At 35.8% G+C, this 26,248-nt stretch overlaps 3 protein-coding genes and 1 pseudogene across 3 annotated transcripts; 3 read left to right on the top strand and 1 right to left on the bottom strand.

Moving 5' to 3' along the window:
- Positions 1-2,072: 2,072 nt before the first annotated feature.
- Positions 2,073-8,148, bottom strand: LOC126588411 (uncharacterized). The gene is made up of 17 exons (XM_050253497.1): positions 8,039-8,148; positions 7,751-7,859; positions 7,491-7,639; positions 7,325-7,408; positions 7,180-7,242; positions 6,954-7,085; positions 6,725-6,892; positions 5,205-5,324; positions 5,021-5,070; positions 4,430-4,592; positions 4,191-4,328; positions 3,793-3,915; positions 3,599-3,697; positions 3,187-3,276; positions 2,954-3,038; positions 2,583-2,713; positions 2,073-2,484 (listed from the first exon to the last, which is right to left on the bottom strand). The coding sequence occupies exons 1-17, from the start codon at positions 8,039-8,041 to the stop codon at positions 2,341-2,343; spliced, it is 1,851 nt and encodes a 616-aa protein (XP_050109454.1). The 5' UTR covers positions 8,042-8,148; the 3' UTR covers positions 2,073-2,340.
- An 899-nt stretch (positions 8,149-9,047) lies between these two features.
- Positions 9,048-11,354, top strand: LOC126591543 (small nuclear ribonucleoprotein SmD1a). The gene is made up of 4 exons (XM_050257259.1): positions 9,048-9,205; positions 9,316-9,392; positions 10,722-10,913; positions 11,032-11,354. Exons 1-4 carry the CDS (start codon positions 9,192-9,194, stop codon positions 11,091-11,093), a joined length of 345 nt encoding a protein of 114 aa, XP_050113216.1. The 5' UTR covers positions 9,048-9,191; the 3' UTR covers positions 11,094-11,354.
- Positions 11,355-12,514: 1,160 nt separating this feature from the next.
- On the top strand, positions 12,515-13,110 carry LOC126588280 (outer envelope membrane protein 7-like). Its single transcript, XM_050253361.1, has one exon. It carries the CDS (start codon positions 12,611-12,613, stop codon positions 12,878-12,880), a length of 270 nt encoding a protein of 89 aa, XP_050109318.1. The 5' UTR covers positions 12,515-12,610; the 3' UTR covers positions 12,881-13,110.
- Positions 13,111-16,716: 3,606 nt separating this feature from the next.
- Positions 16,717-22,448, top strand: LOC126591087 (probable F-box protein At2g36090; annotated as a pseudogene).
- The last annotated feature ends 3,800 nt before the right edge of the window (positions 22,449-26,248 follow it).

The following is a 26,248-nucleotide window of genomic DNA, read 5'->3' as shown; positions in this document are numbered from 1 at the left end:
GAGCAAAAAACATAAAATTATGGTTCTTAGGAACACTGACACCTAAATTGAGTTTTAGTATATATAGAATTAGCACACAATTGTAAACTTTCTAGAAAGGAAAAGGTCTTGACTAGTTTGGAAAAAAAAATCAAAAGTACTGCGACACTTGTCCATTTGTTTTAAACGGATTTGGATCCTCTTCGAGGCAACTGGTCGGGATTCTCCTTACCAGTGTTCGTGGACTGTTGAATTTTTATCCAACGGTTATAATTATTATAACTTTTAGAGGACCCCCTGTTTGTAGTCGTTGAATAAAAATCCGACGGTCCACGAACACTGATCAGGAGGATCCTGACCAATTGCCTCGGAGGATCCTAACCAATTGCCTCGGAAAGGATCCAAATCCTTTTTAAATTATTCTAGTAAATGTAAAAAACTGTACTTGTTTAGTACTCGTTAGGAAGTGTTTTCAAAATAGTTAAAAAAAATTTTTATGAAAAAATTTTTGAAACCAATATTTAGTAAAAATGCATGTGAATCTTGAAAAAGCATTTGAAAACACTTGAAGACACTTTTAATATTTTTGGAACGGGTAATGCTAGGTAGACTGAATTTGCAAATTAAATGATGTATCATCAATAAGAAATAAGTACGTTAATTAACACTTAAGTAATAATCCAATCATTAACTTCTATGTCATTTAGTTTGCAAAATTTTGTTTTCAAATGTAGGATCCCTAGCATTACCCTTTTGGAACACAACAATATTTTCTCTAAAAGCATTTTAATCATTTTAAAAACACTTCTAAGTAAATGGTCACTTGTTGCAGTATTATTGGTCCATTTTGGACAAAAATTAGGGCTTGGCTACTGAAAACCCAAGCCTTTTTGGAGACATTCGACCCCGAAAATAATGTCTATCGAATACACCTAAGAATCTCCACTTCGTTAAATCAATTAACAAAGTAAAATGAGAATGGACCAATAATGAATCAACATTACACCCACTAATTCGAAACGAGTAATCAATAGAATAAAAATGGGTAAAGTACAAAAAAATACTTCATCTTTAGAATTTGGTCCAATGTTATACCTTCCGTTACTTGGCCGTTTACCTTTCAGTTAAATACTGACGTGGCTTAATTCATGACCCATTTTCTATTAAAAAAATCAATAAATTTTTATTAAAAACTAAAAAAACTTTATTTAATATTTTTAAAAATAATAAAGAAAAATTAAAAAAAAATCCCTTTGTTCGTCCCTTTTCCCCCCCCCTCCCAAAACCCCCTGCAACCCAAAAAGGAGGAAGAAGGAAAAAAAAAAATCCCCAACCCAACCCAGTTCGTCCACCCCTCCCCCCTCAGGAACCCAAAAAGAAGGAGAAGAAAAAGAAAAAAAAATTCCAATGCGAACCACCCCCCCCCCTCCCAAAACCCCCTGCAACCCAAAAAGGAGGAAGAAGGAAAAAAAAAAATCCCCAACCCAACCCAGTTCGTCCACCCCTCCCCCCTCGGGAACCCAAAAAGGAGAAGAAAAAGAAAAAAAAATTCCAATGCGAACCACCCCCCCCCTCCAAAAAAAACTGAACCCCCTGCCAACCCCATATCCACCACTCTCATCCATTCTCCACATCCTCTTCTGCACCCATCCTCCACCTTCTTCGCGCACCCATCTTCTCGCCGACGGGATTTGGGTTTATTTTTTATTTTATTTCTAGGTTGCAGAAGGGAGAAGAGGGGGTGGGGGAAGACAAATTGGAATTTGTTTTTTTGTTTCTTTGTTTTTTGTTGGGGGTTGCAAGTGGGGGGAAGAAGATGAAGATGAGGAGAAGAGAGAGGAGGGGAGGGGAGGGACGAACTGAGAGTTGTTTTTTATTTTTATTTTTTACTTTTCTTTATTATTTTAATATTTAAAAAATAGTAAATAATTTTTTTTAGTTTTTAATAATATTTTAATGATTTTTTAATAGAAAGTGGGCTCCGAATCAACCCACAGCATTCAACTAAAAAGTAAACAACCAAGTAACGGAAGCCAAGTAACGAAAGGTATAACATTGGACCAAATTCTAAAGATGAGGTATGACATTCTCAATTGAGGTATGAAAGTGTCGTGACACTAATAGTTGAGGTAGTTTTTTGTACTTTACCCAATAAAAATTGATTGATCAACACATTGCTAATGTACATTGTACACTACGGATCTATAACAACAAAAACTATGATGCTTTTTGCTAATCATGATTACAAATTAATTATGTGATGTGACGGCAAAAACATAAACCACATGACTAGGCGGTTGATGAAATTAGGGTTCAACTGAATCCGCGTTGATTGGTGGTATGTTTATTTGGCACCCCAAATCACCGGCGCTGGGAAGACGATGTGTGCTCGTGCGCCTTAATGTCGTTGCGTATTCGGTCAGCGTACATGGGTAGACGGACAATCTCCTCAATCTCCTTCAACAGCACTTCCTCCGTAATATTATCGTTTATGCTTCGCATTACCTGCTTGGGATGAGAACATAGTTTCACCAGTCCTAAACAAAAGCTGATTTCAGGGGGAAAAAAGAACAAAACAAAACATAGCAACATGATATTGGTACCTTCTTATAGGTATTGAACTCATTCGGGGTTGATTTGTCCGGCCTAGTCCGCATACACACCCATACATTTCGCTCGGCATCCCACGCGCACTCTATAATCTTCCCCGAACAAAAAGCAGGATCCAGTTCATCTGCAAGTTGAATTTGGAACACCAAGGTATTAGATCCAAGCTAATCCGACAACTAGAGAGCTACGAAAGTGTGGAGTTATGATTGTCGAGAATGCAGAATCCTGCAGTTCAGCACAAGCCACCCGACATTTGGTGCTGGAACTAAAACTTCATCCGTCATGCATGTCTAATCTTGACAATTACGTTAAACAAAACCGGATGGTAAATATAAAAGAAATAGAGAAATGTAAAAAATTCGACCTTTAAAAACAACCCTATAGCCTCCCATTAGCTTCTTCCTTCCGCGCTCATTCAGAAAAAGTAGCTCGCGGCCATCAACTCCTAACTGTCAACACAAAACTCATTTTAGCTTATTGTCTGCAAGTTCGTACAGATGAGAGTGGAAGAGAAAACCGTAACCTGCAAGGCTGCAACTGAGAAACTAAATTAAAATAAGACAAGGTGCAGTTTGAAAGAAAAAGTCATCGTACAACCTCAAGGAGAAAATCAACTGAATTCATTTCAGGAAACTTCCACTTCAAAAGACCTTCATGCGTTCGGGGTACATATGCATCGTCCCAGCCCTGAAAAAGATGGATCATCAACAGGTTGTTCTCTAGAATCTAGTGATATCTCATCATAGGAGAATCAATTTTTGAATTGAAACAATTTTGACGTATAGCAGAACGAACAAATTACTTCACAGGAGCACAAATCAGCTCAGCTAGTCCCAAACAGTAACCAAAAGGTTATTGTAAGAAAACAAAACAGGCAATTCAGTGTCAAACACAATTTTGCACCTTTCTAAATTTACCAAATTACTCGTTTCCATTGTTCCTCATCCACATATAATCACATAGCTTCTTTTTATAACACGACATAACCACAAAAACACCCCTCAATCACCTGGAATATCAGACCGTCTGATGCATGTGAAAGCCCAGGAATGAATTTCCTCAAAAGCTTGGTAACCGTAGACAGCAACCAAAAACCCTTCCTCCTCACCTGATGAACATCTATAACAAAGTAAATCACCAATCATAACAGAATATGCACAATTAAAAACGTCTGGTGTAATCTCTAATTGTTAGTATACATACACTGAACAGTTCCAAGTCGTATCTGTAATAAGGCTCTACACTCTTGGAAAGAGTATCACGTTCCATATTTCGAGGCTCAATCACTTCTTTTTCAAGCATCTTCCACCGTTCATGGAATTGCAGCTGGACCATTTTTGGTTACAAACTTATCAGCATATTGAAGTATCCTTATAATGAAATTCATTAAAAAAGAAAATCTTAACTTAAAGCAGACACATTATGTAACAAACCAAAAAATTTACATAAAGCCTAATGGGATTGGAAAATAAACAGAAAAGGGGAGTTCAATGTATGAGACTCCCAGAAATGCGGGGACTAGAAAATAAACAATCGAAACAAAAAGAAGCGGGAAGGGGCCCTTTCAAGACAGACTCCCACAGCATTATCATATATCTAACCTCTACGAGAGAGACTTGGTTGATTGCAATGACGTCATAAATGAGGTATCTTCGGTCTTGCTTTTGAGTATTTGGGTCAGTGTCAATTATCATCTCTCCATCAAGTAAAGTGAAGTTGTGGGTCTTCTCAGGTATAACCTTATGAAGAACAATTACAAAAATAGGAGGGAGTCAATTGCAGATAACTTCACATGAAACTAGACGTGTTCCATGTATCAAAACTGCAAGCACATACACACCTTATTTGAGAATTTGCACGGGAACCGCATCTGGACCCGTCGGAAAAAAAATTTCCTATCAATCAAATAACAGCCGTCCCATGTAATTAGCATCATATAACGTGTTCCATCGGCTTTCCATGTGGCATAGTAATAGCGCTGTCGTAATAGTTGTTGGTTGTCCCTACAGAGTACAAAGTGATATAAAAACCTTGGAAATGGAGGCAAGATCAGCTTAAAGTACTGAATTTAGTGTTGAATGAACCATAAAACAAGTAGGTTTAAAATGATACCGTGCCTTTAATACTTAACGCAATTAGTCTCCAGGCTGAACCAACTAAAAAGTAAAATCTGGAAACCCATATCGCGCAGATATTATTCACTACAAAACCATAACACATTCTATATCTGTTTAATCTATAGACTGCATTGCAAACAGGTTAGCAAAGATAAGTGCTGAAAAATTAGTAGAACTGAATTTATCAGCATCCGTCCAGTTAAATTACGTACTGAAAAGAAAATACCATCTTCAGTTTATAATGCTAAAAGCAAAAGAGTCAAAACCACTAGAAGTACAGAACTATCATTGATATGGCTATTGTTGGAACAAACCTGTTGAGCGAAACAGGATGCGACCCAGGAAATTGTAAATTCCCGTTACCCTGAAAACATAGCCAGAAATAAATTTATCAGAATATAATAACAGCAACATCATGAAGAAGGTGAAGCAATAAAATGTTCACGTTACATCTTAATATACAAATCATAACACAACGAACTAGACTTGAGTACCTACCCTTTTCTCCATCTTGAGTAAATCATAAACAGCTTCTTGCATCGATTTTTGCTGGTTATAAGGTATTCGTTCACCCAAAACATCATCAATCGTCATTGCTTCATTTCTCGCATGATACTCCTAATACATTCAAAAAATAAAAATAAAAAAATAAACAAAAGGAAAAATCCACTTTCAGTCGCAATCAGCAAAAGTGGCAGGTGCAATTTGTTTTCCGGGCAAAGAACTTAGAAGTGTTTAACTGCAACTAGTTCTTTAAGAGCAAGTCCACCCCTAAGGACTTTGCGCCAATACCCAGCACATTTATCCAGTCAAGTGAACAGTAATAGACTGGAGTGAACAATAATAGGCCAAGGTATCTCCACCCCTAAAAAAATGCGCTGGCACCCAACGCATTTATTTGGTGTGTTTTTTTTTTTTTAAGTTTATTTCGGATAAGATTTTTAACCAATTTCCGATAAAATTTCAAATAAACTTAAAAAAAATACACACTAAAATAAAATTACATACTCATCAAATAAACTTAAAAAAAAACACACTAAAATAAAATTACATAAACTCATCAAATAAACTATAAAAAAAACACACTCATCAAATAAACTATAAAAAAAACACACTAAAATGAAATTACATAAACTTATCAAATACACTTTATTCTTCAACCACAAACTTTATTATTTATACAAAAAAAAAAAACATTTTTAAAAATTTCTGTATTTTTTTTTAAATTTTCTGTATTTTTAAATAAATTTTCTGTATTTTTTTATAATTTTTAATAATTTTTAATATAGTTAATTAATATGGACCGTTGGATTTGAAAAATATTCAAATCCAAGAGCCAGGGAGTTGCCACGTGGCCACTTGCCCAGCTTCTTGGTCAGTCAGTTTTGAGCTGGCCCAGAGACCAGCATGGGCTGGGCCCCAGGCTGTTGCGCGGGCTGGGCCCCAGGTTGTTGCGCGGGCTGGAGGTAATGGACAGAGTGCTGGGCTGTTTTTTGGACTGAGTGCTGGGCAATGTCCACTCCGGTGGACTTGCTCTAAGGGTACTATTATTGGCACTCCAAAAATCTCATTGTGCACTCCTCTCTTTCTAAATATAGATAGATTGGACTGCCAATAGCAGCACCCATGTTTCAATGCATCACTAACAAAACCACTCAGAAGAATCATAACCAACTAAAAAGACAGCCAACAACAACGTAATGCTTCCAGTTCGCGACAATTAAGTGTGAGTATTAAACCATAAAAAATCTACGTAGGCTTCCCTTCTAATTACATTATCCTAAAGTATTTAGAAAAAGGAAAAATCATTGCTAAATTTATTTGTCATGTGTCACTACAATTCCCCAAGCTTGAGCCATTTTGCATTACCAAGCAAATGCAATCTCAATTCATGCAGACACATACACAACTACTAGTGTATTATTATTGCCTGTACTGCAATTTGAATTTCATCATCAAAAAATATCACAACCGCGGTTTCTAACAAATAATCTGCATATAAGTTAAACAATACATACATTGTCCTGATGCATCACAGCTTCTGCTTTTTCATCAAGATGGGAAACTCTCTTCCACTCAGGAGTTTGAGGGCAAACAACTGATTCCGGCTTTCTTTCTTGATAAAACTTGTACAGTTCATCAATATAGTCCTGTTTGTATATCCCTGGAGGATGTAATGAAAATTTCTTGAATCATAGCATAGATTCAATCAGAACAAAAGTAACTAACACACAACCAAGTACTTACCTCGGTAACTGAAATTGATTCGTTGCGTACAAGAAAATGAACAATCATGAAACCTGTGCGGTTATGCCCGTGCGTACAGTGAACAAGTATATACCTCATTGGGTCTGTTCTATTGGAGAAAAATTGTGATACCTATGCGAACAAAAAAATCACAAATCAGACATATTCCTTCTTGACTTTCAATTGGGGGTCCCATGAAATCGTAAAACTAGTGCAGGCAGCTCACCTCATAAAGAAATATATCTACAGCTGCATTATCGGGCACGGAATCCCTTCCTCTGCATTGTATCTGGCGCAAACAAATTTGAGGACGTAAGTAAAGAAGTAAACTTACCTCACTAACTAGGACCAGAAAACACACATACACTTGCCTTAACATGCCGAATGCCTTCTTTTGTCCAATCCGAAAGGGGATAGTAACGAGTAGTGTTCGTTAAATCAATCACTAAACCGAGCTGGAAACGTAAAAATCAATCAGCATAACAACTTCATACAAGATAAAAGTACAGTACTTTACGGAAAAAGGAATATAATTACTTCTCTTCCTAGCAGTCTTTGCTGATGAATGACTTGCTTTGGAGTGTATGTTTCACCAGCAATATGGTCATTGAAAGACTCACCAAGTGGTACTTTTGATGGAATTATACAGCTTATTTCTCCACCATATGAAGGGCAACCAACCCAACCTACACCGCGAGCGAAAGCCCGAAAACCCAATTAACTACTAATACTATATGATTAATCCATGATTACCAATAACAGTAATCCAATCACTAATCGGTGTTAGCATTGCCTACCTTCAGGGAGCATGTGTTGATCAAAAGCTTGATGATGATTTCTGTTCTGAAACCCAGAATCCTGATATGGGTTTTTTCTCTTGAATCCCAATCTTATATCTTCTCCATCCTAATTGAAAATCAAGCACAACCCAACAAATGAACCAATTAACAAATCCAAATGATGTGATTACACAATTAAATCCCAATTTTCGTTTTTTTTGTATTCAATTTTTTTTTCCACTTTTTGGGATTGGGATTTTGAAGATAGAGCATAATTAAAGAGTGATGTGGATCTGTGTGTGTTACCATTTGACTAGGGTTTCTTCAATCTGCTGAATCGATGGGACTCAGACAGTAATTAGGGTTTTGGGTTTGGATAGATCAGACTGACTTGAGAGAGAAATTGAGAGAGAGAAAAACAGGAGAGAGAGAGAGAGAAACAAATTAAGATCTCGTTTGGATATTTTTTAAAATAATTGGAGCCAACAAATTAAGATCTTGTTTGGATATTCTTTTAAAATAATTGAAAGTGTTTTTAATAAAAATATTTTTGGAACTAATTTTTAATAAAAATGCAAGTAAATTATAGAAAAGCACTTAAAGTGCTTATCGCAGAAAACATTTAAAGTGCTTTTGAAATCTAAAAACATTTTATCTAAAAGCACTTTCAGCTATTTTAAAACCATTTTTCTCTATTTTAAAAGCAAATGAATCTAAAATGCTTACATTGAAACGCTGCGTTTATAAGGCTTGAGGAACCGCCATTATGTCCCCCCCTTTGGAAGACCGTACTACATTAATGATTTAAAAAATAAAAAATCATCATCGAATTGTACCCGAAGTAAAACATTGTTAAGATAATTAACTTACTCTACTACCAGTGAAATGGATAGATGGTCTCACGAATCATCTTTGTGACGCGACGTGAATAATACGTCACTTTTATTCATGTACAATTTTTATCATAAATAATGTCTGAAATTGACTTAACTCATTATTTTGGCAACTCAATCTAAAAATCGATCAATGTTGTTCCAGAAAAAGTGAAAGTGTATTTTTCAACCAAATTTAAAAGAATATAAAAAAATACTTACATGTATTTAACACAATCATCATCTTAATAATAATTTCATTAAATACATGTATCTTCACATGAATTATATATTAACGAGGAAAAAAAACCAAATTTTGAGTTATTCATGTTTTGGGCTTGAATTTCATGAATCAACTTAACAATAATGGGTCCACATAAGCCCATCTTGCTGGCTGGTCCAGTCGTTAAGGTATCTTACAAAGCGCACCGTATCATGTGCAGTAAAGGACCTTTGCCACGATCTCGAGCCCTAAAGTTAAATCTTCCTGTGCGGCACACAGACAGATCCCCCTCTCCCTCTCCCGCTTCGTTTGTTTGGTTGAAGCTTCGGAAGCCCTAGCTGTCATTTCTCTCTCTCTCGCCACAATGAAGCTCGTCAGGTTCGTCTTCCTCCTAAAACCCTAATTCCTCTTCTTCCTCAGTTAACTGCGCCGTTGATTTTGTACTGATATGCTTTTTTTTTTTGGGGGGGGGGGGGGGAATTTTGCAGGTTTTTGATGAAGTTGAACAACGAGACAGTGTCGATCGAGCTCAAAAACGGCACCGTTGTGAACGGAACCATCACGGGTACTTCTCATTTCCTCGCTTTACTCTCTTTCTTTCTAATTTGTTGAATTAAGTGAGGTATTTGGATAATAGGGTTTTTATTTGGTTTGGATTTTGATTTTCTTGTTTATAGAAGAAGTGGGTCTTGTTTAGGTTTCATTTCGTATCAGTTATACTGCGTACGAAGACTTCGATTTTTATAGTGAAACATGGAATGCATAATTTGTTTTTGTTTTTTTCTCCTTGTGGAGCATCTCCAGTGGACGAAGCCGGGAGCTTTGTTTCCTCTGGAGATTTCTAGAAATATGGTATTGCTCATCCGGTGCTACCATTTCGTATAAATGGACTATGTGGAAGCATTGCTCAAACATTGAGTCGGTGCGAGTTTAAAGTATACCAGGGATGCAATTAAGTCTAATTTTGTTGAGTTGGTAATGTCTTATTCAGTAATTATAGTTTTTCTGCTTGCCTAAATTACTCGGTGATCTGGATATCTAGAGTTCGAGACTACTAGAATGATTTTCTTGGTATTATGAAGTAGTTGTAGCACACAAAATTGACAGGTTTCCACAATTGATTATTATAGTATATATGTTCATTTTCCGGGCATCTATATCATTGTGATTTCCAACGGATAGAATTCCTGGGGAATTCTTATCCTTTATGCGGAGAACAAATATATGTCAAAATCTGTTGTGTACTGCAACATGCTTCTATTTTCCTTTTAAAGTTGCTGGCTCAGAGAGTCCGGAGATTCAAAGCTTAGAAGTGTGCTCAGCATTGCATTCCTGAGAGTTGGGATGTAGTTTTGCTTTATCTCTAAACTATGGATGCCATTTTCAGCACATAATCTGCACGAGCACCCATGATTACTTCCGTTTATTGCATGATAATCAATTCCTTATCTCAGCAGAAGCTTCAGAATATCTGCACAACATTTGAGTTTAAAATGTGGACTGGCAAGAATATGCTTTTAAGTTTGATGCTCACGTTACAGACACTGAAAGCTTATTATGGCTTTTCAAACATTAGACAATGTTTGTAATGAAAAGTATGACCATTTCTGTACATGCGTAGTATAAATACATCTGCGAAACAGCTCTGGTTGTGTTATTAGTCACCAAAGAAGATCACTGTGTAGTGAGTAATATCATCCGGTAAAGGTTGAAGAAGCTTCAGCTTTCTGCAACTGGACTGCCTTGTGGAGATAAATTTAGAGTTTTTAACTTAAACTTCATAAATAGATTGTAATCTTGATTTGGATGCACGCTTCCACATGGGTTGTTTTCAACTACTTAACAGGGACGGAAAAGTAGCTATTCTGATTGGTAACTTTGCTTATTGTTACAGGTGTGGATATCAGTATGAATACTCATTTGAAGACGGTGAAACTTACACTCAAGGGGAAGAACCCAGTGACTCTGGATCATCTCAGCGTGAGGGGTAACAACATTCGATACTATATCCTTCCTGACAGCCTGAATCTCGAGACTTTGCTGGTTGAAGAGACACCTAGGGTCAAGCCCAAGAAGCCAACTGCAGGTACTGCAGACTTGTGTTTATCATAAAAACTTTCTAAATGTATTCATTCCTCTGCTATCACGCTTGAACTTGCCATTAATCATGTAAATATATTTCCTTTGTTTATTTTCAATTACAGGGAGGCCTATGGGACGGGGACGTGGCCGTGGACGTGGTCGCGGACGTGGCCGCGGACGTTAATTTTTGTTGCACCTGGTTATGTAGACACAACCTCTGTAGGAAGGAACTTGTCATTGTGATCTTGTTGCGGTACTGTACTTTAATTTGTTGTCTATGCCGAGTGAATTCTTTAAGTTTTGTTAAGAAGCTGATCAAATATGCTTTTGACATCTCATATCTAGTTCTTCATTTTCAATTTGGGTGTCGACTGTCGAGGCATTGTGTGAAGTTGATGAATGTTTACTGAGATTTGATAGCATATGAATATAAAATGTTGGCTTAGCTGCTGTTTTTGCTTGGGTTAAAATTCGTAACGAATCCTGATAGTGTAAAAACTACTGTTAATTTTGTTATGATTGTGTTTGACTGTAGAATCTCGGATGACCGACGAAGTGTCTTTTAACCATTTGAATTACAAGTTCTTAAGCGGACTACTCAAAAGCCATTTGTAGTCTGAAAACAGTTGGCTATTTATACGCAATGACTCAGAGTATGTTTAGAAGTACATTTAAAACAATTAAATGTATTTTTAGATCACCATAAGTGGTTTTTGCCATGTTTGACAGAAAAAGTTACAATCCTAAAACACTTTTTTGAGTAAGCACTTAATTAAGTGTTTGTCCAGTGAGCACTTGCTTTTTTATGCAAAATTTCATAGTGCTTCTAATAGAAGTGCTTTGCCTGATAGTGATTCTGAGCATAAGTGTATTTTCAAGAAGCAATTCCAAAACGAACCAAAAGTGTTTTACAAAATGGCTAGTAGTGTTCTTTAGATTTGGCTTTTCTTTATAAATATGAGCAATTTGTTAGTGACTAAACCTAATAGTTCCTCTTTAGCGTAAGCATTAAGTAAGCAAGCTTCATTTCTCTATGGTCGGCAAGTAAACTACCTTCTTGTTCGGGCATGTTTTCGACTGTTTTTATAGAAGTGTTTTTTGAAGCATGTGCTTCTGTATAAAACTCTCCTGATTCTGACAATTTGGTCAAACGCATTTAGAAGCACCTAAAAATTTTAAGGCACTTTTACTCCATAAGCAGTCCAAACAAGCCCTTAAAAAAAGAGAGAGAGTAAGTAACTTGACATCGTATTCCTATCCTGGTTTACTGATCCACTTGTTACCAAACACGGGACCTCGACATCGTATTCCTATCCTGGTTTTATTGATCCACTTGTCACCAAACACGGGGCCATAACCCCAAAATCCGAACAAACATTTTACATATACACATATATATATATATATATATATATATATAATATCCACACATCTATTTTTACTTTTCTTGTACTTTTTTAATTTTCGACCGTTGGATCGAATAAATTAAAGAAAATCAAAGGATAAAAATTAACAAGGTATAAGAGAAGTAAAAAATGATGTGTGAATAACACATCCCATATATATATATATATATATATATATATATTTGTATGTATTAAACTCAATATTCTCAGGCACCTGCAACGAGACCCGAGAGATCAACGCCACAAATATTTCAAATTCGTCAAACTTTTTCAACAGAAGAAAAAGAAACCGGCGATGGGAAAAGCGTCGGGAGCGAAGCAAGCGGCGGTGGTGTTCGGAGCCCTAGCCGTCGGATGGCTGGCCATAGAGCTCGCCTTCAAGCCCTTCCTCGACAAAGCCCGCTCCGCCATGAACAAGTCCGACCCGGCCCGCGATCCCGACGAAGACGATGTCGTCAAGGCTGCCGAGGCCACCGTTAAAGCTGCCGAGGCCACGGTTAAAGCTGCCCAGGCCACCGTTAAAGCTGCCGAGATCGCCGTCGACGAAGCCTCTGCACCTCTGTAAGGTAGCGGACTCGAACACTACTACTACTGGTACAATCTACACCGAATCGATAGGCAATAACGATGGGGGTTTTGGAATATTACGATCTCGGATTAATCAAATTTTAAGAGCTTTGTTACTGTTTACTGTGTGAATTCGTAAATTGTTGGAATTTTAGAATCGAGGGACTTACTGGCTTTTGAATTTTTCTTTCTGTTTAATCACTATTAATTAATGCTTGTTAATTATAATTAGATTCTAAATTTTAGATTTTAGGGTTTTGGATTTGTTTGCTGTATGTAATTGCAATTTTTACTGAAGGAGGAGTCGAGGGCGTCTTTTCGTGGAAGAGACGTAGATTGTTCTAGAAACCCATGGTTTTACAGAAATCCCTGGGTTGTTTGGACTCAGTTGACTTGGGTATATGTTTGGGCCCTCTGTGATGATGGGCTTGTTGTACTGAGGCCCACGTCTCGTCACACTATCCCTAAAGCCCATAAGAACCTGGAGCCGAGTTGGGATGGGGACTCGAACACGGACATTTCCATACATCTTTTAGGCCATTTCTAGCCCAAGGGTTATGTTTAGCTCTCTTCTAGATTATAGTTCTGTAAGAAATTATTTTTTAATGAACGATATCATATCATATTTATATGTTATCTTCAATTGAATAGGCAAAACATAATCCTTTAATAATTTATTAATTTTAAATTTATTCTTGAAATTGATTAATTAATTTAATTAAACTACGAATAATTTTTCGGAACAGTCCCAAGTACATGACAAAAACCTATGCTTGCTCTGCTCCCCAGAACACTCTTAAACAAATAATATAACATAAATGTAAATTATAGTACCAATTGGTACCAACCCTGGTCGTTGGATCTGTCCAACTCGTTGCAGCTGCAGCTGCAGCTGTTGGATGGAGCCCATAAAACGGGTTGGGTACTAGGCCAACTTAGGCCAACTCGATAGCCCTCTGGCAAAGTTTTAGCCTTGTGGGCTTCACTTTGGAGATGACTTTAGTCGCTTGGGTTACAAGTTCGTTGAACAAAACCAATTACTTTCACGACATTTACTTTCACTATATAGGTGTTGAAATTTATTGTCTAAAAGTTATGTTTGAGTTACTCAATTTATCGTAGATAAGAAATTGATTGGAAAAATTGGCTTTGGCGCAAACCTATGATCTAATTCCTATTTGGCAACTCAACTTCTGAGCCTTCTAATCTTTTAAAACGTGTCAATTCCTCTTATCCCTTCCTCCTCGCATCAAGTGTTAAAAGTGGTTGAATTTTCAGTCGTTTCTATCGGCAATGCCATTCGTAAGGACGAGTATAACCCTTATTTTCAAGATAGCTGGACAAATTAGACGATAGGGACAAATCTACACATTTTGAAAGATTATGGAGCTCATGACAAAATTGAAAATCCAAGGTAAATAGGAAGAAATCAAGTGGGAATTGATGACTAACTTAAGAGCATGTTTACTTACTTGAAATGAGTTCATGCATGGAATAAACTACTATGACGATTTGATACCAGATTATATAGATATAGGATAACTAATATTAATGTGAGTCATGCCTCATGTGATAGTAAACACATGATATCTCAGGTGAAGAATCTTATATAGGAGAGCCGCATAATTAGGCTTGCAGCTACGTTGGCACGAGTGAGGTCAGATTTACTTAAGAGCAGGAGGGGGTTAGTGTTTTTGGAAAAGTGAGTTAGGGCAAGGAAGAGACGCAATGAAATTTCTTTCCTATGTCAGGAATGAGATGTGAGGATATGATGAGAAGAGAGAAAATTGATTAATTTGGTTTGGACATATGAAACGAAGACTTAGAGATGCTTTGGTTTGAAAATTTGATTATGTGACAGAGGCTTAGGGCAAAAGGGAGGGAAAAAGACTTTAAAAAAATAAATGGAATATTGAGAACTAACTGAAGACTTGGCACAAAATCAAATGGAATACTGAGAACTAACTGAAGACTTGGCACAAAATCAAGTCTAATGGTGTTATTCAATTCATAGCACTATTTTCTGGCATAACTACATGAAAGTTTAATTTTGTACGCCAATTACATGGAGCTAAGCGAAGGTTGAAGGGGACCATAACAATCTCTACGCTCAACCCTCGAAACGGAAAACGTAATCATCCGTTATTATATGTCCTTCCTGCAATCTGAGCTTAGGGCATTTTCAAGCAAATAAAGATCGATGTCACTATACCAACTGATGATGTTCGGTACATTAAATTTCTTTTAAATAAGGATAAAATGACAAAAATTGAGGGTATTTTTGTCTCATTGTTTATTAAATTGAGGGTATTTTTGTTATTTTGATTCTTAATTAACAATTTTTTTTTATGGAATTACTAATATGATTGATGATGGACAATGACAAAGTGATTTCAGCAGTAACCTTCCACCAAAAACATATGAAAATTGTTAACATGGAAAGTGACGCACAAACCGGTTCGATTTGATTAACAAGATATTATCGGATTCTGCCATCTGGGTTCCTCAAATGTTCCTGCCTTTCTCACGTTAGAAACCTCAAAAAAATTAAAGGTTGAATCTTTGATTATGTTTGGAGCTTCTTTGTTGTTCGTGTGAGCTCATGGCTGATCAGTGAAGTTAGTAAAACAAAACCCAGTTCCTCTCTCTCTGTTTCTTAATGTTGATTAGGCAAATGATTAGTTTCTTACGATGCATAGACACATACACGGAGACAGGACACGATATAGTAAGGATACGATATAAAAGCATCTGAAAGGCATTGAAATTTTAACTTATTTAACAAAAGGGAGCAACAAGAAAGCATAGAACTGATCAAAACACGAGAAAGCATAGAAAGCATCGAGATTATAACTTGGTACTTTGTCTGAAGGACCAGAGCTGTTTTCTTGCCCCTCAAGATTTCCACCCTGTCCACCTTCTAATTGGGTTTGGTCTTTACTAGTTGTAGTACACCTGCCCAATCCGTCAGATGTGGGGTTTTACCACAAAAGGCCTCGGTATTAGTTAGAGTGGGGTAATACTATTTAAACCTCTTTGGTTTTCTTCACCCCACCGATGTGGGACAGTTTAACACTCCCCCTCACGTGTAACCTCATTTAGTGGTTCACACGGAGATCCACATCGGTAATTGAAACTCAGAGATCGGTTCATGTTGGGCCCACTTGTTTTCAATGGAACTCAGCGGTCGTCTCTATATTAACAGCTCAGACTTGTTTCCTTCCAGGTGGTGACAAGCTCGTTGGCTTGCAATTAACAGCTCAGACTTGTTTCCTTCCAGGTGGTGACAAGCTCGTTGGCTTGCACACAAGCTCGTTGGCTTGCAAGGGCCCGCAACCGTGGGCTCTGATACCATGTTGGAATTTTTGAATCGCCGGGCCCGCCCCACTCTAACGACACCGATATTGTCCCCAACTTAACCACCTGCCCAATCCGTCAGGTGTGGGGTTTTACCACAAAAGGCCTCGGTATTAGTTAGAGTGGGGTAATACTATTTAAACCCCTTTGGTTTTCTTCACCCCACCGATGTGGGACAGTTTAACACGAATGACGTTCCCGCAGTGTAGATTAGTTTAAAGTAAAATATCACACGCATAAAAATGATGAAGTAGATGCCTCATGTGCCCGAGATATGATCAAATCCATGTTGTTCTTGTTTCTCCTTATATTTTAGGTCATGAACCTTTAAAAGCTAAAGAACAAAATGTTATTGGGTTACTTCTTGTTCCAAATTTTAGTTCATTGCAACTGATCGTGATTGTGAATGTGTACGTGCATCTTTAGAGGCTTTGGTGATGAAGAACAGTATTTTCGATAGAGACATTTCATGATTTTTGTTCTTCCCTAAATCCGGATTTGTAATGTTTGGCGACTCTATGGCTACACTTAATCGCACAACAACGTCCCTCGTTCAATATGCAAGTATTTTCTTTCCTAAAGCTTGTAATCACTTGCACGTTGGCAACTTAGGCACTAACATCTACTTATCCTCATAACCCCTTAACCTTGTTGCTTTACTGTTTTCATGATTGGTTTGTAATACGATCTATGTAAGTGGTCTTGGCTCCTCTCTTGTACCTCCGTCGTTTTTACTTCACTTTCGAGAGTGAAGAGAACAACGGTTGGATATTAGATTTAGTCGGGGAGTTCTTAATATTGAAAGGAATGTAATTCTTGGTTACAAAGCTTCTGCTTAAAGAACTTTCAGGCTTGAAACTCTTGAGTATGTTTGAAGATGTGTGTGATTTCCTGTTTTCTCCTTTTCTTGTTGTCTAGTTTCTTTGTTTTTCGATGCTTCTTTTTTCGGCAGCACTTCAATTACAACTAGACGAGGTTACTCGTAGTCATAGAACCTGTAACGAGTCCCATGGTGGTTGTTGATTAGCTCTCGTTACTTTCCGAAAACTACTCTACGTGAAGCACATTATGTTTTGCCCCTTGATTTTTATGGCAATTGATGATACAGCTTGTCTAACTATCGTGTCGGATAGAACATAAACTGTGATTGTCTCGAGAGATCTTGTTGAATTTAACATTTGCTTTGTTTCCGTGATGATCAGAGATCTGTTGCAAATGTCAGTTGCACAAGTCGAGAAAATGGCATCTTTGAACGCAGACCTTTTCTACGAAGTACTGAAGCGTCTTGACGGACCAACTTTGGCTAGTGCAGCGTTCTGTTCCATCTCAAAGGAAGAAAGATTGTGGGAATATGTCTGCTCTTCCAAGTGGCCTTCCACTAATCGGGAAGACGTCAAGGTTTGATTCTATCCATTGGTGGATTCCGAAAGTTTTATGCAGATTGTTTTCCCCCTTAGGCTGGTTTGGTATTGTTGTGCTTTGAAAAAAAAGCTGTTGTGAGAATAAGCGGCTGTGAAATAAATCAGCAGAGTATTCGGTAAACTTTTTTGTAAAAGTACTTTTGGAAAAAAAAAAACAGTCTGATAATGGGTCTTTTCATTAAAGGAGCACTGTAGCTCCGTGTGCTTTGAAAAAAAAGCCAGTTTTCCAAAGCTGCAAATAGCAGCTTCAGCTTTTTCCTTTGATTTCAGCTTATTCTCACAGCAGCTTCCAAAATAAACCATTTTTTTTCAGTTTACCAAACACCTAAAACCCTCACAGCTTTTTTTCATGAGTGCTTTTTTATTAAGTACCTCACTCCCAAACCACCCCTTATTGTAACGAGGAAATTTCCAAGTATCGACGGAATGACTACCTCGAGTATCCTGAAGAATGGACTCAGTCTGAATACTACGGTGACATGGATGAATTCGAAAGTATTTCACCATCGGATTTTGGTTCTCTTGTGGACATCAGGTATAGGACAAAATAATCGGCTCAATGGTTCTCTTCCATGCAGATGGCTTCAATGGTTGTTTCTATAACTGCGATCTTCTAACTCATGCAGATACAGATTATGACAACGATGGTGAAGTTTTCCTCTCCGCTGCTAATGGTCTACCACCGATCACATCAATGGAGACAGAAAAGAGGGATGGGAAGTTATGGAGGGGGCTGCGAGATGGACTCTGGCTTAGTTGGATTGTTGCAAATGGAAAAATAAAGCAAGCCGCTAATCTTGCTTGCTGTTACCCTCTTGGCGGTCAAAGACATTGGCCAACGGACAAGGATTTCGTGATGCTCTTTGGATCCATTCTTCCCGCCATAGACATCCTTCCTTGTCAAGTGGTAGAATGCATCCTCAGTTTGAAGCTCAGAGTGATTTGCACCGAAGGTGAAGGTGTTCAGACAACTCTTAAGTTAACGGAACTAAGCATGCAGTTCGAAGACATGGAAGGCAACTGCTTCAACGGAAGAAACAGTTTGCTTATGCTCAAGGAAGCGCTGAGCCAGGGCCGGCCCTGAGAAATTGGGGGCCTAGGCGAGGCTTCGAGTGGGGGCCCTAAAGTTGTTTGATACCTGACTCGTTGTACATTTATATGTATAAGATAAGGTTTCGTTAAATACATGAAAAGGTTCATTTCTACATAAAAAATCATTAGAATTCATATCCAAAGAAGAAAGATAGCAAACATTACTTACACATCTCGCGTTTTTAGATGCAAATGTACTCATTAAGTTTACATAATCTAACTTTTCAGCCAATTCTTTTTCAATTGACAAAATAGCTAACCCATTCAATCTTTCTTGTGACATAGTTGATCGAAGATACGATTTGATCAACTTTAATTTTGAGAAGCTTCTTTCTGCAGAGGCAACTGTAACTGGTATGGTTAACAAAATACGATAAGCAACCCATGCATTCGGGAAACGACCATCCATTTGTCTTATATATTTCAACACTTCCATTGCCCGATTTATTTCCTTCAGCAAAGTTTCTCTCAAGATCATTCTTAGCTCTATAAATAAGTCTTTTCCATCAATATCAGAATGTTCACCATGTTTCAGAAATCCTTCAAGATTAATACAAAAACCCTTCAAGCTATCATTGTCTACATCTTTTAACTTCTTCAAATTATACAAAAGCCCAAAAGTTTCTTTGTGTTTTTGAAATTGTTCAAACCTGATATGAAGTGAAGTACGAGCTTGATCAATTATATAAATGAAATAATCAACTCTAAAAGCTTAAATTGCTGATTGTGTTGCCGCTTCACTAACACTCTCATCAAACTGTTTCTTTCTTTGAATGATATGTTTTTCACGAAAAACAGGCTCAATCCCCATCTCACTTGCCATTTTCTTAGCTTCATTCATTGCCTCATCAAATCCAGTTTCTCTATACTGATCAAGAATGGATATAAGCCCTTTCAATTGATCAATAGCAACATCAATATGCATGTCTTCTTTTTGAAGAGTTTTGCTAACAGTATTAGTAGCAAACAACAATTCATGCCAAATAACCATATACCTAACAAGAACTCAAAATTCTCCAACTCATGGATTGCTAAGGATTCGGCTTCACTCTTTGACTTAGGATCTTCACTAGTATTTGCTAAGTGAATCAAAGCATCACTTATCTGTTGAGCGCTTTCTCTTATGGGTTTAACACTTTCAATATGACTTTTCCCAACGAGTTTGTGACAACGGCTTGAGGGTGTAACTTCCTTGCACATGATATGTAAAAAATTTCCATCGCTTTGTTGAGGATGAGAACAATGTATATATACGTTGTATCACTCCAAAAAAAGACATAGCTTTAGGACAATAGTTGACCATATCACAAAGTGCAAGATTAAGGCTATGACAGCCACATGGAGTGTAGAATTTATTTTTGCCTTTCATATTTGAACCATTGTCATAAACTTGTTCCCTTATGTCATCCACATCAAGTTTAAGAGTGTTCAATGCACCTAAAAGCACATCAAATAGTGCACGCCCTATTGAGTCATGTACATTAAGAAATTCTAAAAAGAATTCTTCAAACTTTATTGGAGTTTTTGTAACATCCACACACCATATTATAAGAAACATTTGATATTCATGACTAGCATCAGGGGTGCAATCAATTATCATTGAAAAATACTTTGCTTCTCTGATTCTTGCTATGATTTCACTTTTGACCTCACTTGCCAACAGTTGTATCAATTCATTTTGAATCTTGTGACCAAGATAATGGTAATGAGTCTCATGTGTATCAATACGCTGAATGTGCTCTTGCATTGTAGGATCAAATTCAACAATCGTTTCAATCACATTTAAAAAATTTCCATTATTCTCTTCATACAACATTTCATTGTCTCCACGAAATGGCAAAGTAACTTTTGCAAGTCTTTTCACAACAGCAATTATCCTCCATAACACTTGTCTCCAATGTTCTTTCTCTTTACTGATTTGTTGTTGCACACTTTCATCAATTGCTTTACATTTTTGCAATCTTTTTTTCCAATTCAATCCATTCACTCATGTAGTGAATGTGTTTCTTGCTAGTTTCATAAGTTGTAAGCCTATGGCCAATATTCTTCCAATCTTTAAAATCCTTATTATCTAGGTAAATCTTGATTCCAATTTGTTTGAATAACTTGCAACAAAAATAAAATACTACATCCAAAGAACATGAGTACACTAGCCACTTCCTATCTTGCGTCTCCCTATTAGGCAATTTTCTAATGTAATGTACAGAAGAAAAATGCCTATCTGAATTATCTTTCGGAAATGCAACATCATCAACTCTTTTAGGACTTTTTTCCGCTAACATGTCCCTAGGATTTTGATCAATCTTATCCCAATTCCCTGGATCATCAATATTCAAAGGAAAGACAATTTCATTATCTTTACCATTCTCATTAGCTTGATCATGTTCTTCAATGTCAGTCTCAATCAGAGGTTCATCTTCTTGCTCTTTACTACCATCGTCAGATATAGGCTCATATCGCTCATCTTGCACTTCGTTATCAGTCTTAGTTGTAAAATTCATCTTTCTCCCCATTACTGTCATGATTCCCTTGTTCCTCATTCACTGAACTATCATCTTGTTTCTTGAAAAACTTACTAAGAGATCTAGCTTGAGACCTTATTAATGCTTCTTCCTTTTCCTTATTTCTTCTTTTTTTGAGACCCAGAGAGATACTTTATGTTTCTGTTAGTGGGCTTACTATTTCTAATAGGAGGCATGATAACCAACTCTTTTTCAATCACGAAATCACAACCCCACAGTCAACAATCAACTCAATATTCTGTAAACAACAAATTGACAGAGAAACAAACTAAAATTCAAATTTCACCCACTACCCAACACAAAAGTTTGATACAATACAAAATGAGGCGCATAAAAAATATGGTAAAATTCAACATCTATCGAAACTTTGAATTATCTTGAACCAAAACTAGTTAGGAAACAAAAGTAACCAACCTTGTTAAGTGCATCCATAATCCAATTATCTTCATGAAGAGATTTAACCACTTTGATAAGTGCATCCACAAGTTCGAATTTTATAACTGCAATATAGACACTTGACAAGTGAATACTCTGATTTCGCATAAACAATATGCATTAAAATAAACAAATCATAAACCCTAGAATCGAAAATCCTAATTATATTTACAAACACAGCACTCACAAATTAAATTATAGAAAAAAAAGCAGAAAAAGAAGAGAAGCATTGATCAGTGAGGTTACCTGACCTCTGTAAGTGGGAAAGAACCGATTCACAGGCGCAGGCTCACCTTACCACCAGTTTGCTGTGCGTTAAATTCCAAAAAAAAAAAAAAGTTGAATTGTTGCTAAAGTTGCACCCCACCCAAGGCACTTTGTATGCCAAGTTTCAAGACAGCGCTACACGGCAAGTTCCAAAAAAATATTTATAATTTCATATTTAGATATTTTAGTCAAACTATAAAATTATAATTGTTATTGGCACTTCAAAATTCTCATTCTACCTCCTGAAATGAGGGCCTTAGACGGGCGCCTGCTCAGACTACTCTCAAGACCGGCCCTGCGCTGAGCTGCAGCGGAACAAAAACTACAGCAAAATTCTCGAGTCCTGTCACTTGTACTGATAGTACAGAACGAGCTGAAAGAGGAGAAGATGAGGAACGAGAGCCGGTTAGATAGGCTTTGAATCTTGAGCGGCATTGCCGCGTTGGTATCGTTCTGTTACTATGTTTTGTGAACAAACAAAAGTGCTGCCTCTTTTGTTTCGGACATGTTTAACTGGAACTGCTCTAAGAAAACATTCCACGTTTGTACTCTTCGATTGAAATTTTGTTTCGATAAATGGAAGGTTTTTGTTCTTATAATTGTTCCTATGCATATGAACCTCGTGGTTTTCGTGCACATCGCGAGCAAAGGAAAAATAAGCATAAATAGACTCGTTCATAATAATCCAAAAATAAAATGAATGGACACTGAACTTCAATTTATATACGGTTTATTTTTTAGTTTATACTATTTCTGAGTTTTTTTTAATTAAAAGTCCATAACTAAGTTGGTTAAAGTAGTGTATTTTACTCTTCACTTGAGTTTGATTTTTGATTTTTTTATAGTTTAGATAAAGGAAAAATTAGTATCCGGTCCCTAGTTTTTACTGTTCATTGACTAAGAGCTTATTAATTCTCAAATTTTGATTCAAGTCCCTAGCATTACTGTGATAATGAATTTACATGTTTATTATATAATTTTTTAATATAAAAATTAGTAATTAATTTAGGGTTTAATACTCACACCTCTATTAAACTTCTAATTAATTTTCAATTCAAACATTTCCAAAATAATAAAAAATTAAATTAAACTAAGTTTGTACCTATTAGTTTTTTTTTATATATAAAAAGATTCTCAAATTTTTAATCGTAAATGTACCCATTCATATAATTTTTCAATTTTTTTAATCTTAAATGTACCCATTCTCAAATATATCAATTTGTTATATATAAAATGTACCCTTTTTTTAATATAAAATCCATTCAAATTTTTTAATCCATGTTTAAACTTATATGGGTACATTCTTTTTCGTTGATTTGAGAATGTATCCATGTTTTGGTACAATAACTTTTTTGTTAATTTTGGTTAATGTACCCATACATATATGTATATATATATATATACACAAACACAAACACAAACACACACACACACACACACAATATAATAGAGAGTATAATTTATAGTTTATTATTTTTAATCCCATAAATTATGGGTTTTATTTAAAATCTCATCAATATAAACAATTACAAATTTCAATTTTTAATTTTTAATTAAAAAATATAGTAACTTACTTTATTACATTAATATCAGGGACCTCAATCAAAAACTAAAAACTAATAAGGTTTCAATCAAAGAATACTGATAGTTAAGGACCGCATCCAAAGTGTCCCTTAGATAAATTTATTCTAGATTATCGCTCGTGTAAGAAAATACTAGTAGCACTAAGACCTACTTCAACCCTTGGAGCAAAACTCAAATTTTAGGTCCTAAACTAACCCTTGGACCAAATATGAGTTTTAACACAAAAATCATATTTGGGGCAAATTTAGGCAAATTCCTCCTGTGTTAGTGGACTGACCCACCATATATGTGTATTGTTTTTAGTTTTATGTTTATAGATTCAGTGAATCCAACGACAAAGATATAATTTAATCAAATCCAAAGGTAAAAAAAGATCTAATGGTCCAAAATTTAAATCTAACGGCTAAAATAATTTTAGAAAAAAATTATTTCATGGATTCCATATTCTTTCGCAGTGTTCCATGAGTTTCATGGTGTCGGTTTAGCGATTTTTCAATATTTATAGGAATATAAATATTTTTAGGTTAAAATGTTCATAAAATTAAATTATGATAGTTTACATAATTTTTTTTTTAAAGTTAGTTTAAGAAAATGATCCTAAATTCAATATTTAATAATCTAGGGCTAAAAATTTAACCAGAAAGTTTGGAGCAGAAAAATTATTTTTGAATTAAAACCTAAATTTTCTAATTTAAAATTTTAATCCAAAGATTGGATAGCGTCTTAAAGAACTTTGTGCCTATTTGTCTTGATTTTCTAGAGGAAAAATGAATGGGCTTTTGCAAGAAGATCAAACCCAATACATTTGGGCTTTTACCGTTTGCGGGGGCAATTCTCAATTTTTTGGGCTTTCGTTTTTTTTTCTTTTTCTCCAAAATTTTATTTTCTTTCAATTTAGTCGGTTATTTTTCCAAATTTATATGTGAAGGGGACAAAAGAAAGTGAGGGGGAAGTGCTGTTCAATTATTATCAAGAAAATGGAGTCCATTAAATAATTAATTAATTAATTAATTAATAACTAAGTGCAATTACACGTGTTGCGATAGAAGCTGTCTCCATGGTTGGACAGGTCATAAAATATATTCCTTTTTTTATTCCCCCGATCAGCGCCACATGCGGAGGCTATCGTGTCAATGTCACATCTCTCGTATTTTTTTCATAATATTTTAATATTAACGAGAGAATTAACATTAAATTATGAGATGACAAATAATTAATGAAGAGTCTTATTTTTTTGGAGAGCCCCTTAGCATTCCTTAATAATTGTATTTATTGTGAGATAATTTCAAACAAACCCTACGTAATCTCTACCGGGATTTTGGTTAAATGATAGAATGCTCTCTTAATTGTAAAACCATTAAACTTGTATTATGTAAGTTAAACTTAAGACTTTACACTTATAAATAGAAAAAACGGAGCTTATTTTACACTCCTGTTTAAGTCTTTTGTTCATATGCCCATCTTTAATGAGTTGAGTAATTAAAAACAAACCGAATAAGATTAAATATGAGTGGATAAGAAAGAAAATGTTTGTTTAGCTCGTAGGAATTCAATTAGTTTTTTGGGTGAAAGAACATTAGACATTTCATCTTTTGAAACCAACACTTTTGATGTTATTTGACATACAATAATTTCTATATGTCATTATGGATATGAACCCCCGAAGATCTATAAACCTTGTGAATCTTATTAACAAAAAAGATACGACTTTGCACTATATTTAACTCAACACCAATCATAAATCCCCAAGAATTTTTATTATACACTCGTTCCAACCCTCAAATCTCTATGCGTTTATCATTTCACACGAAAGAGTAACACTAAATTATTGAACATCAGTGATGAATTTGTAACATGTTGAATTTGTGCATATTATAATCAAATTCTTCTTTTCATTTTAAAAAGGGAATGTAAAGTATGTATTTTATTTATAGTCAAGGAATAATACTAGAAGTGCTCATAAATTAATATGCAGGCCTACATTCTTTAGGTGGTCAAGCAAAAAAAATGAAAGGCTGCATAATTTAATTATTTTTTTTGTCAAGCATACTTTAATTATTTGGGTTGGCCCCAATTTAAAAAAATGTGGGGGCATTAGAGCAAATAAACTATTTTGTCAATCTCACTCAGATCCTTCAATGCCACATCTCTTTCTTTTGTGTTCAGCTTTGTTCCCATCAAATTTGGATGCTGTCGTGTCCTGGCCTAAGACCAAGAAATTCAGGTCATTGGCTTGCCTGAAAGAAAAATTAGATACCTTAGTTTATGTGAGATGGATAAGTGAAATGAGTTAATAGGGATTATCGAATTCAATTTGAGTTGTTGGAATTATCTAGTCTTTGAGCTCCGGACAGTAAGATCCAGAATGAACCTTAATATGTTCTTACCTACTATTTATTTTTTAATGATGGTTTCAATCAAATTGTCATTTTATTTCTTTTTCAAATTGTCATTTTAATTTGTGAGTGTCCTAATTTGTCATCATTGTCCTTATTTGTCAATTTTTGAGAAAGACGGGTCCAATCACTATTATTGATAAAGTAGAAGGATGCCTAGACAATAAGAGAATCACATATTCACATGAATGAAAAGTCTCCATTCATGTCTAAAGTGGCCTCCACAGCTAAATTATCTTTTTATTTTTCATGAAATAAAATTTTAAGCGATTTTATCCTATTAATTTTTTGA

Source organism: Malus sylvestris, chromosome 11, assembly GCF_916048215.2.
Source record: "Malus sylvestris chromosome 11, drMalSylv7.2, whole genome shotgun sequence".
Taxonomy (NCBI): Eukaryota; Viridiplantae; Streptophyta; class Magnoliopsida; order Rosales; family Rosaceae; genus Malus; species Malus sylvestris.
Note: the sequence above shows the minus strand (reverse complement) of the source record. Positions and strands in the feature narration are given on the sequence as shown.